General features: G+C 51.0%; 1 protein-coding gene across 2 annotated transcripts in view; it reads left to right on the top strand.

The window, feature by feature from the left end:
* Positions 1 to 12,668, top strand: part of ttc28 (tetratricopeptide repeat domain 28) — a 290,826-nt gene extending 278,158 nt beyond the window's left edge. For both annotated transcript variants that reach the window (XM_035391601.1, XM_035391602.1), the window contains 8 exons: positions 1,411 to 1,658; positions 4,119 to 4,243; positions 4,422 to 4,653; positions 4,855 to 4,931; positions 6,673 to 6,696; positions 8,031 to 8,160; positions 9,074 to 9,181; positions 10,202 to 12,668. In XM_035391601.1, coding sequence (XP_035247492.1) covers positions 1,411 to 1,658; positions 4,119 to 4,243; positions 4,422 to 4,653; positions 4,855 to 4,931; positions 6,673 to 6,696; positions 8,031 to 8,160; positions 9,074 to 9,181; positions 10,202 to 11,871 — 2,614 coding nt within the window. In that variant the 3' untranslated portion in view covers positions 11,872 to 12,668. The remainder of the gene's footprint in view (positions 1 to 1,410; positions 1,659 to 4,118; positions 4,244 to 4,421; positions 4,654 to 4,854; positions 4,932 to 6,672; positions 6,697 to 8,030; positions 8,161 to 9,073; positions 9,182 to 10,201) is intronic.

Raw genomic sequence — 12,668 nt, 5'->3', positions numbered from 1 at the left:
ACGAGACCGTCTCAGAGAGAGGAGATTTTGTTGAGCGTGAACTTTCGAGTTTTACTGCAGAACGTCTGCTGGCTGGCTGCGGTCTTCCTGATTCAACGTGTCAAATCCAGAGTTGAGAGAAACAATCAGACAAGGCCCACTCAACCAGCTCGTAACTCATTGTCATGGAAACAGTCGTTTAATTTGTTAAGTGCGATTATCATGCGTAGTCTTTACTCATTAGCATTCTAAATATATATATTTTTTTTTTTAATCGCCGTTCTGGTCTTGTCTGTTTTGATATGAACTGTCCACTTAATACTTCAAAATGTCTTTGAAAATATCAACACAACACTTTTCCCTCATAATATCACTTTAGGTGCTTTTAAAAACCTCTTATTTGTCAGTAAGTGTGGGCGCGTTTCCTCAGGTAATGTAGGAATTACTACTACAGGGTGTACTATTGGAATTTGATTTAAAACTGGTAATGTGTACATTTTACGCACTTAGCAGATGCTCTTATCTAGTACTTGCAGAGATTACATTCTTTTTTACATGCAATCCATTTTTACTGCTGGCAATTTACTGAAGCAATTGAGGTTAAGTACTTTGCTCAAGGGTTCAACGGCAGCACTGCAGCTGGGAATCAAACCAGCAACCTCAGAGTTCAGGCCCAGTTCCCTAACCACTATGCTACACTGCCACAGGGATTCAAGTACGTTGTAAAACTGAGCCGCAATATAGGAATTGGACTCAGACCAGCCACATTTAAGCCATCAAATTCCGCCTTTTATTTTATTGTGAAGTATATTATTTAAGCAATTAAACACACGCTTCATTATGTACTCTGTGTGAATTACAGCACTTTAGCAATAAAAACAAACTGTTTGGTTCAGTGTGAACTGTGAACCATCAACTAGCCACTTGAGGGCTCTTATACTTGTTACATGAAATTCCAGGAGCCCCTCCCCCATCAGGAGTATGGAGCACTATCACTCATAAGCCCCTCCCCCTGTGCGACAGAGGTCCTATCAGGAGTATGGAGCACTGTGACTCGTAAGCCCCTCCCCCTGTGTGATGCAGGTCCTATCAGGAGTATGGAGCACTATCACTCATAAGCCCCTCCCCCTGTGTGATGCAGGTTCTATCAGGAGTATGGAGCACTATCACTCATAAGCCCCTCCCCCTGTGTGATGCAGGTCCTATCAGGAGTATGGAGCACTGTGACTCATAAGCCCCTCCCCCTGTGTGATGCAGGTCCTATCAGGAGTATGGAGCACTATCACTCATAAGCCCCTCCCCCTGTGTGATGCAGGTTCTATCAGGAGTATGGAGCACTGTGACTCATAAGCCCCTCCCCCTGTGTGATGCAGGTCCTATCAGGAGGATGGAGCACTGTGACTCATAAGCCCCTCCCCCTGTGTGATGCAGGTCCTATCAGGAGTCGGACAGTAAGGTGACGGCGGACGGGGTGGTGGGGCTGACGCGGGCCTTCCTGGCGGCGGGGGCGCAGTGCGTGCTCGTGTCCCTGTGGCCCGTCCCGGTCGCCGCCTCCAAGGTGTTCGTGCACGCCTTCTACTCCGCCCTGCTGAACGGCACCAAGGCCAGCGCCGCCCTCGCCGACGCCATGAAGACTGTACAGAGCAGCAAGCAGTTCTCCCACCCCTCCAACTGGGCCGGTCAGTACCAACACACTTATACACACGCGTTCTCCCACCCCTCCAACTGGGCCGGTCAGTACCAACACACTAATACACACGCGTTCTCCCACCCCTCCAACTGGGCCGGTCAGTACCAACACGCTAATACACACGCGTTCTCCCACCCCTCCAACTGGGCCGGTCAGTACCAACACGCTCATACACACGCGTTCTCCCACCCCTCCAACTGGGCCGGTCAGTACCAACACGCTTATACACACGCGTTCTCCCACCCCTCCAACTGGGCCGGTCAGTACCAACACACTAATACACACGCGTTCTCCCACCCCTCCAACTGGGCCGGTCAGTACCAACACACTAATACACACGCGTTCTCCCACCCCTCCAACTGGGCCGGTCAGTACCAACACGCTTATACACACGCGTTCTCCCACCCCTCCAACTGGGCCGGTCAGTACAAACCAACACACTTATACACACGCGTTCTCCCACCCCTCCAACTGGGCCGGTCAGTACCAACACACTAATACACACGCGTTCTCCCACCCCTCCAACTGGGCCGGTCAGTACCAACACACTTACACACACGCGTTCTCCCACCCCTCCAACTGGGCCGGTCAGTACCAACACGCTTATACACACGCGTTCTCCCACCCCTCCAACTGGGCCGGTCAGTACCAACACGCTTACACACACGCGTTCTCCCACCCCTCCAATTGGGCCGGTCAGTACCAACACACTTATACACACGCGTTCTCCCACCCCTCCAACTGGGCCGGTCAGTACCAACACGCTTACACACACGCGTTCTCCCACCCCTCCAATTGGGCCGGTCAGTACCAACACACTTATACACACGCGTTCTCCCACCCCTCCAATTGGGCCGGTCAGTACCAACACACTTATACACACGCGTTCTCCCACCCCTCCAACTGGGCCGGTCAGTACCAACACACTTATACACACGCGTTCTCCCACCCCTCCAACTGGGCCGGTCAGTACCAACACACTTATACACACGCGTTCTCCCACCCCTCCAACTGGGCCGGTCAGTACCAACACGCTTATACACACGCGTTCTCCCACCCCTCCAACTGGGCCGGTCAGTACCAACACACTTACACACACGCGTTCTCCCACCCCTCCAACTGGGCCGGTCAGTACCAACACACTCATACACACACGTTCTCCCACCCCTCCAACTGGGCCGGTCAGTACCAACACACTAATACACACGCGTTCTCCCACCCCTCCAACTGGGCCGGTCAGTACCAACACGCTCATACACACACTTATACACACGCGTTCTCCCACCCCTCCAACTGGGCCGGTCAGTACCAATACACACACATACACACACTTACACACACGCGTTCTCCCACCCCTCCAACTGGGCCGGTCAGTACCAACACACTTATACACACGCGTTCTCCCACCCCTCCAACTGGGCCGGTCAGTACCAACACACTTATACACACGCGTTCTCCCACCCCTCCAACTGGGCCGGTCAGTACCAACACGCTTATACACACGCGTTCTCCCACCCCTCCAACTGGGCCGGTCAGTACCAACACGCTTATACACACGCGTTCTCCCACCCCTCCAACTGGGCCGGTCAGTACCAACACACTCATACACACACGTTCTCCCACCCCTCCAACTGGGCCGGTCAGTACCAACACACTAATACACACGCGTTCTCCCACCCCTCCAACTGGGCCGGTCAGTACCAAAACGCTCATACACACACTTATACACACGCGTTCTCCCACCCCTCCAACTGGGCCGGTCAGTACCAATACACACACATACACACACTTACACACACGCGTTCTCCCACCCCTCCAACTGGGCCGGTCAGTACCAACACACTAATACACACGCGTTCTCCCACCCCTCCAACTGGGCTGGTCAGTACCAACACACACACTCATACACACAACACACGTACTCACACATATACACACACTCATACACATACACACTCACACAAACACATGCGCACACACGTGCAGAGCAGCAAGCTGTACTCCCACCCCTCCAACTGGGCAGGTCAGTGCCAACACATACACGTGCACGCACACAGACACACACACATGCACACACACATGCACAACACGTGCATACGCATACACACACACTCACAGAAACACACGCACACACAGACACACACATATGCGCACACACACACACACTAACACACACACACACACTTACACCCACACTAACACACACACACGCACATATGCACACACACACACACACACACACACACACAGTACATACAGGTATTTTCATTCCCCCAGGCTGTGTGAGTTATGTTGTGTTGCCAGGTATTCTCCATCCCCCAGTCTGTGTGAGTTTCGTGTGTTGCCAGGTATTCTCCATCCCCCAGACTGTGTGAGTTGTGTTGTGTAGTTAGTTTGCTCCTCCCTCTGACTAAGCCCCTCCCCCCCCACTCTGGTCTTGTGTCTGCAGGCTTCATGCTGATTGGCAACGACGTGAAGCTGAACAGCCCCTCGTCTCTGATTGGCCAGGCGCTGGCGGAGATCTTGCAGTACCCGGACCGGGCTCGGGACGCCATGAGAGTCCTGCTCCACCTGGTGAGCCCTGCTCATTACGTTTAGTAAGCGTACCACAACAGGAGCGCTGAACGCCTGATTCCAGAGAACCTGCGGCCTTCGCCCTCTCGTGTCCGAATCACGGCTTCTCAACCCCTCTCCCCCAGAAGGCCGGCAGCCGTGTCCTAAAGCCTTCCCTCCCCCCCTCCCCCCGCCCCAGGTGGAGAAGTCCCTGCAGCGGATCCAGAGTGGCCAGCGTAACTCCATGTACACGTCCCAGCAGAGCGTGGAGAACAAGGTGGGCGGGGTCCCGGGCTGGCAGGCGCTGCTGACCGCCGTGGGCTTCCGGCTCGATTCGGCGGGAACCGGCCTCCCCGCCGCCGTCTTCTTCCCCACCGCCGACCCCGGCGACCGGCTCCAGCAGTGCAGCACCACCCTGCAGTCCCTGCTCGGTACGTAGGGGGCGCCACCGGGGCTGCAGCAGGGACGGGACGCTTTGAGATGCCATAGCTCTTTAGACCAGGGGTGCTCTTGTTTGCTTTAACTGGCTCATATTAAATGACGTGTTTGATGAAGGCAGAAGCTGCATGTTGATCCTTACAGTATTAGTGTCATAGTGTTGTCATACTGTAACCCCCCCCCCCCCCCCCCAGGTCTGCCTCCCCCTGCACTCCTGGCCCTCTGCAAACTCATCACTGCCTCAGAGACGGGAGAACAACTCATCAACAGGGTAGGCCTCTGACCTGCCACACACACACACACGCTCTCACATACACTTACACACTCACGCACACACACACTCTCACATACACTTACACACACACACACACACACACACACGCTCTCACATACACTTACACACACACACACTCACACATACACTTACACACTCACGCACACACACACACCCTTACACACACACACACACACACACATACACTTACACACACACGCTCTCACATACACTTACACACACCCTTACACACACACACGCTTACACACACACACGCACTCTCACATACACTTACACACACACACACACGCTTACACACACACACACGCACTCACATACACTTACACACACACACACACACACACACGCTCTCACATACACTTACACACACACATACACACACACACAAACACTCTCACATACACTTACACACACACGTACACACACACACACTCTCACATACACTTACACACACACCCTTACACACACACACGCACTCACATACACTTACACACACACACAATACACACAGGCTTACAAGCACACACACACACACAAACACTCTCACATACACTTACACATACACACACACACACACCCTTACACACACACACTCACACATGCTTACACACACACACACACACACACACACACACACTTACACTTACACACATACACACACACACACACACACTCTTATGCACCCTTTCCCAACTCAAAATGCTCCAAGAACATTGGGGAACATTCCAGTTATGTTGTCATTTGTGCTGAGATCATGTTATGATTATTATGGTCTCACATTTACTGTTCCACGCATGTTAATCTCACAAACAAATGTTCCTGTCATGTCACAGAAAAACCTAATTGGAAGTATTCCCTGATGGTTAATATTCAGTCATGAAAAAACAATGGAGTATACATATTAAGATTAAGAGGCAGATTAATATTCCATTGGCTTTCATTCGTGGTAACATTCTCATTATTTTTAACTTGATAACAGAACTGAATAACATCCCTAGGCCATTGCTTCAATGTGCTTTGTGACTTTAAAAATAATGCAGGGAACTTGCTGAATGCAGGGACTGGTATTGAGGTTTACCCTAACCTTCCGTAACATTCGGGGAAGGTTCCAGGAACCAATGTTGGTTATCTGAGTTGCTCCTGTTCTGCAGGTGAATAAGAACAAGACCACCTGCTAAATGAATACATCTGAATGTAAATATTTTACCAGGTCTGGACTTAGGCTGTTATAGTCTTTAAAGAGACCTGAAAACAGTGAGACTGCACACCTTCAGAAGCAGCACTGGAAACCCCTAGTGTAGATCGATACATGCTCTGCTTCATCCTGGAGCTTATGTGTGCTGCATACGTTGCATGTCTGGGAACATCTTCAGCCAGGTCTTGCACTGGAACTTACATAACTCAGGTGTGTAGTTCGGCGGTTAGGGAACTGGACTTGTTACTCTTTTTAGGGTCAGTTCTCAGGTGGGTGAATTTCGTTGTACCCTTGACCGAGGTACTTAACCTGAATTATTTCAGTAAAGTATCCAGCTGTATAAATGGATCTAAGCTAAGTAAGTGCGTTGCTTTTAATAGTGGGCTAAAATGTAATGTGTATTGTATTATCTGCATGGCCAAAGTCCCATATCTTTGCTTGGTCTCTAATGCTTGCAGTGAATGGCCAATGCTTGGTACTAAATACTATTTCTCTCTCTTCCTCCTAATCTGCTACCTGAAGGCTGTTAAAAATGTGGTGGGAATGGTAAGTTCCATCTAAGCAGCAAAGAGTCCCCCTGTTTTCCCTGCCGGGTTCACTGGTTTATTAAAAGGAACCTGTCAGACCAGCATGCCACAGCGTTCCAGAAAGATGCAATTCAGAATCTATGAAGGATGGTGGATGAATGCAAATTTTAGCTGGATGCAGATTTTACTGCACAGACAAAGAGACCAAATAACAGAAGATTTACCGCCGACCGTAAAATCTGCAGACCCTTTGAAAACTGTGATTTATGTTGCGTTACCTTTCCTCCCTCCAAAGACACAGTCATAACAGTTTTTTAATTAGCGTTGTTATAATTTCAATTCTGACTGGGATCACTGGAGGGTAAGGTGTAATGTCATTGATTAATGGATGAAAAGCCACGCAAACAAACAACAAACTATTTTTTTTACAGCATAATGACTTTGGGTCTCTACAATGCCTGTTAAGTTCTAGTGACTTTCATGAAGGTGTGTTCCCCTGTGTTTTGTGTAAAAGTATTACATCATCTTTGTTCATGGGAAAAATATAGCAAATGAACCTCAGCGTGGAGGACAGAATTGAAGAGCTAAACAAACCGTAAATCTTAAATCTGTACACTTCAGTAAGAAGGTCCCTGATTTGATGATTGGGTGCACTCAGAAAACAACCCCACAATTCCCCAAACCTAAATTTCACAGAGACAGTTATTTGTTATTAATATCAATTTATGGTGCTACTGCCAGGACTAAAAGCATTAGTAAACATTAGTCTTGATTAATAATACAGATATTATCTTTTTATTTAGCTAGCTATTTTTATGGTTTCCTTTGAATTTGCTTCCTCTGCATGTGAGAAATGCATTTCAATAGAGCAGTAAAATTGATATGCAAAGAATGTGGAAATGTTACGTGATGTCATGCTAACCTGGTCAGACTGATCCTCATTTGAAGCCCCATAAACCCCATAAAATACATGGGAAAACCTGATGCTGTATGTGATCTTTCATCCCCACCATGATGGACACCTCCCCACACCAATCCCATCATGCACTCCTGCCTGGGCAACATTCTCTCCCTCTCGGTTTCTCTCTCTCACACACACACCACAAATTCAAACCAGTTTAGGTATATAGCATGTGCATATATGGCATATAATATAAGAAACTGTGATATACTATATTGTTATAATATATATATATATATATATATATATATATATGCCAGGATGAGCAGAACGATGACAATAAAAAAATGACCAGAATCTGTCGTTCTCACCCTCCCTTCCTCCCTCTCTCTTCCTCCCTCTCCCTCCCTCCCCCTCTCTCTCTCCCCCCTTCCCCCCCTCTCTCCGCGTAGCTCCACCAGGTGCTGGTCCAGCTGCAGACAGGTGAGAAGGAGCAGGATTTCTCTGTGGCTCCCATCCAGGTGTCCATCAGCGTGCAGCTCTGGAGGTTGCCAGGTTGTCATGAATTCCTCGCTGCGCTGGGTGAGTGGCTGGTGTTGAGCCACATATTTCTGTTGTCCCATCAGACACTGCGGTCTCTCTCAGCTCCTACCTTCTTTCCATCCTCTCTGCTCCTGAACTACAGGAGGTTCTGGCGGGTAACGGGAGTCTCTGGCACTGAATTACAGTACAGAATGCCCAGTGCCACATAATTGTCTTTAATGCATTTTCAGAACATTAATCAAGTAATATATTTCATCATCAATGGGGGGGAAACTTTCAACGTTAAGAACGCAGAGCTTAGCATGTGGTTTGTCGAATCTATGGCGTTTTATCTATAAGGAGCTGACTATCTGGTGAGTCTGTAGAATCTATGGAGTTTCTATAAGGAACGACTATCTGGTGAGTCTGTAGAATCTATGGAGTTTCTATAAGGAGCTGACTATCTGGTGAGTCTGTAGAATCTATGGAGTTTCTATAAGGAGCTGACTATCTGGTGAGTCTGTAGAATCTATGGAGTTTCTATAAGGAGCTGACTATCTGGTGAGTCTGTAGAATCTATGGAGTTTCTATAAGGAGCGACTATCTGGTAAGTCTGTAGACTCTAGTTTTGCTGGGGATCTCTTTAATGTTCGCATCATGTCTGAGCATTTGCATCTCCCTCTCTCTGCTTATTTGCGTAAATAATTTGTGTACATCTCTCACTCAAAATAATAATCAGAGGCTTTTATCAGTGATCTGATAAATCAAAAATCTTCCCTAGAAGGCACAAAAAGAGGGAAATGAGAGTGGAAAAGAAAGAATTAAAAATGAAGTTCTGGGCCTGTTTTCATAAAACCTCTCAGTTTTGCCTTTTAGCAAGGTCTTCTTTCATCCAGTCACCACAGAGAGTTCTGCTGATCATGCAGATTCACCTTGTCATTTGACTGGCTTGGCTCTTCTGCTCTCTGCTCAGGGTTCGACCTGTGCGAGGTGGGCCAGGAGGAGGTGGTGCTGAAGACGGGCAAGCAGGCCAACCGCCGGACCATGCACTTCGCCCTGCAGTCCCTGCTGGCACTTTTCGGTAAGCCCTCCAGCCGTAATTGAACCAAAAGGAACCTGGCAGTATGCAGCATTTTGCAATGTTGCAATGATGACCCCCCCCCCCCCCAAAATTTTAGATCCTCCCATGAAAGTTGTATATCACAGGAGAAGTCCTCCCCAGCATGGCATAACAGTTTATGTCCTCATTTATGACCAGCATCCATATACTGTTCCCTCCTGCCATTTATACAGCTGGAGATTTTTACCTAATGCTCCCGATTGCATGGCAGGAAATTTAAGGTTCGAGATTAAAAATCCTCAGGTTATAGCAGTGCTGGGAAATCGTGTCTCGATTAGCATGCAGCAATCTGAAGCAGTTGGAAACCATGTTGCCACCAGTCCTCCGAAATGCATTTCAGGTTCTCTAGTGGGCCTTGGGGAAACTTCCGTAGAAAGCATTATAGATTTGAACCCAAGACCCCAAGAACACAACTGAATGTTTCTTCCCCATGACTGATTTTAAACATGCCCTGAACGACCATCAAGTTTTTATTTATTTATTTATTTTGGCTTTAAAGCAAGAGTTCACTGCGGCCTACACAACAGAATTACTGCAACCATCACATCATAGCTGTGATTGAATTTTTCTTGCTGTTTTGACCTGAACTTCTTCAGTTCAAACTTTGGAGGCAGCATGTTGCTTAAGCACTTGGGACTCTGGAACTGGCGTGGAGCTTACTTTCTCCTTCCTTGGGCTGTAGAATTAGCCAGAATTAGGACACTTGCACAACAGTTTTTTTTCTAAACTGGTTGTGACCGGTTTTACTACAGCCAGTCAGCCTCTTTCAGGTGGCTCTAGGGTGATGACGGTACAATAAACTCAAGTCAGCAGCTCCAGTGTGATGTTTCAAGAGTAAAAGCAAAGAATTGAAAACCTGCACCCTTCTGGTAAAGATCCAGGTTTTCTCTTCTGAATGCATGCTGTAGAAAGGGTCTCTTCCCTCTGTCTTTCCTTGTCTGTCTCCCTAATCCTCTTTCCTGATTTCTGGCCTTCTCCCAGACTCCACCGAGCTGCCCAAACGGCTGAGCCTGGACAGCTCCTCCTCTCTGGAGTCCCTGGCCTCGGCCCAGTCCGTGTCCAACCAGCTGCCCCTGGGCTACCCGGCGCCACCCTTCTCCCCGCCCTGTCCCGACAGCTTGGCCTCGGACGCCATCTCCGTGTACAGCCTGAGCTCCGTGGCCTCGTCCATGAGCTTCGTGTCCAAGTCGGAGAGCGCCTGCGAGTACCTGGGCCAACGAAGGCAGCAGGAGCTGGAGCGCCACCGGGGCGGGGCGGGCCTGTTCTCCCCGAACCGGCACCCGGGCGTCCCGCGGAGCCGCTCGTCCCCACACGGGGCGGTGGGCGGGCGGGACGAAGAGGAGTACGAGGGCTACTCCATCATCAGCAGCGAACCCCTGGGAGGCCACTGCGACACCCTGCCCCTGCCCGCCGGTCACCGCAGCAACCGCGGCCGAGGGGGCGGGGCCGGCAGTGGGCGGGGCCACGGCGGGGCATCGGTCTCCTCTCGGGGCAGCGTCAGCACGCCCACCTCGCCTGTCAAGGCCGCGCCCGCGCCCGCCCCCGCCCCCGCCGCCGCCCCCGGGAGCTCGACCCCACCCTCCCAGAAGACGGGGAAGGTGAGCAGCTCGGACACAGGCGAGTCGGACCAGTCCAGCACCGAGACCGACAGCACCGTCAAGTCCCAGGAGGAGAGGACGACGGCGCCCCCGCTGGACCCCCAGGAGCTGGCCAAGAAGATCCTGGAGGAGACGCAGAGCCACCTACGGGCAGTGGAGTGCCTGCAGAGGGCCAGCAGCGAGGGCGGGGGGGCGGGGTCCGGGGGCGCCTGCACCCCCACCGGAGGCTCCGCCTTCCGCTCGTCAGAGACCAGCGCCTTCAGCCGGCCCCAGAGCAGCACCAGCATGAGGGGCCAGTCCTCCCCCCTCTCAGTCCGGCCCAAACCGCCGTCCCGCACCTCCTCCCTGCAGAAGGTCAGCTCGGGCTACAACAGCCCCGCCACCTCCGACACCTCCCTGAAGGAGGGGGGCCACCCCTCCCCCACCCCGACCCTGGACGGCCACGCCCACTTCAAGCTCAAGTACCCCAGCTCGCCCTACAGCGGCCACATCTCCCGGTCGCCTAGCAACGTCTCCCCCAGCTCGGGGCACCAGTCGCCCTCCGGCAGCACCCCCTCCCCCGCCCTGTCCTACTCCTCCACCGGCTCTGCCCGCTCCAGCCCGGCCGACGCCCCCGACATCGACCGCCTCAAGCGGGCGGCCATCGACGAGAAGGTGCAGGCCATCCACAACCTGAAGACCTTCTGGGCCAACGCGGCCGCCGCCCAGCAGCACCAGCAGCACTCGGGCCCCGTTCGGGCCCTCCGTCCCGGCCAGAGAGGCACGGGCACCGCCGGGAGGGACGTCCTCAACCTCCTGAACCTCTCGCCGCGCCACGGCAAGCCGGGCGGGCCGGGCGACGGGCTGGAGCTGCCGGAGCTGGGGCTGAGGTCGCTCGACCGCGGCGCCAGGAACCCCCCCAACGGCCACCGCAAGCACGACCCCCGGAAACTGCCCCCCTCGCCGGCCACCTCCACCAGCAGCAGCCCCGGGGCCCGGCCCATCCGGCTGCCCGCCGGGAACGGGTACAAGTTCCTCACACCAGGGCGCTTTTTCCCCTCGTCCAAATGCTGAGGCGTCTGCCGTTTCACCCTCCCGCCCCCCTCCCCCCGATTGGTCTCTCGATTCCCCTTCATCGACGATTGGCTGTCCTCTCCTGATGGTGTCAAGGTGCTTTCTGAAGGACCTGATTGACCAGTTGCCCTGGAGACGTGCAAAAACGTGCAGCAGCTGGGACTGGATTGAGAGCGCACGAATACTTACACCTCCGCCTACACTGTAAAAAAAAAAAAAAACACAAAACAAAAACGACTTGGAGAAAAAGACTCTGAAAGACCTGACACTGTGCGTGCCAGGAGGGACTGTAGCTACCAAGCGGTGTTTCCTCGGACGTGTTGACTGTTTGCGTTAGCCAAGACGATGCAGCTCGGACTGTTCCGTTTCCTTTTATTCTATTTTATTTTTAATATAATAATTATTATTGTTATTATTATTATTGTTGTTATTATTGATTGTTGTTATAATAGTTATTTTGTTTTGTAAATTAAATCCAGTGTTTCGCAATCAGTATTAAACGTTTTTATATGATGACGAAAAGCAAACAGGACTGTGTAAAAAAAAAAAAAAAAAGAGGAGGAAAAAGATCTCATATTTTTATTGAAATGGCAAAGAAGGCACTTTGCCTGATTTCTTTGTGATTAAGTGTTAATATTAAAGCATGGACTCTCTTCCTATTCAGTGTTTCAATGTCTTTTTAGCACATGACTTTTGAAAACAAATGGGCGATCATTCGGGAAATGCAAAAAAAAGGCACCGCAATGTCATTTATCAGTAAAACGGTTTCAATAAAAATCAGGTTTTCTCTCTTGGAA

The sequence above is a fragment of the Anguilla anguilla genome, chromosome 14, assembly GCF_013347855.1.
Source record: "Anguilla anguilla isolate fAngAng1 chromosome 14, fAngAng1.pri, whole genome shotgun sequence".
Classification (NCBI taxonomy): domain Eukaryota; kingdom Metazoa; phylum Chordata; class Actinopteri; order Anguilliformes; family Anguillidae; genus Anguilla; species Anguilla anguilla.
Note: the sequence above shows the minus strand (reverse complement) of the source record. Positions and strands in the feature narration are given on the sequence as shown.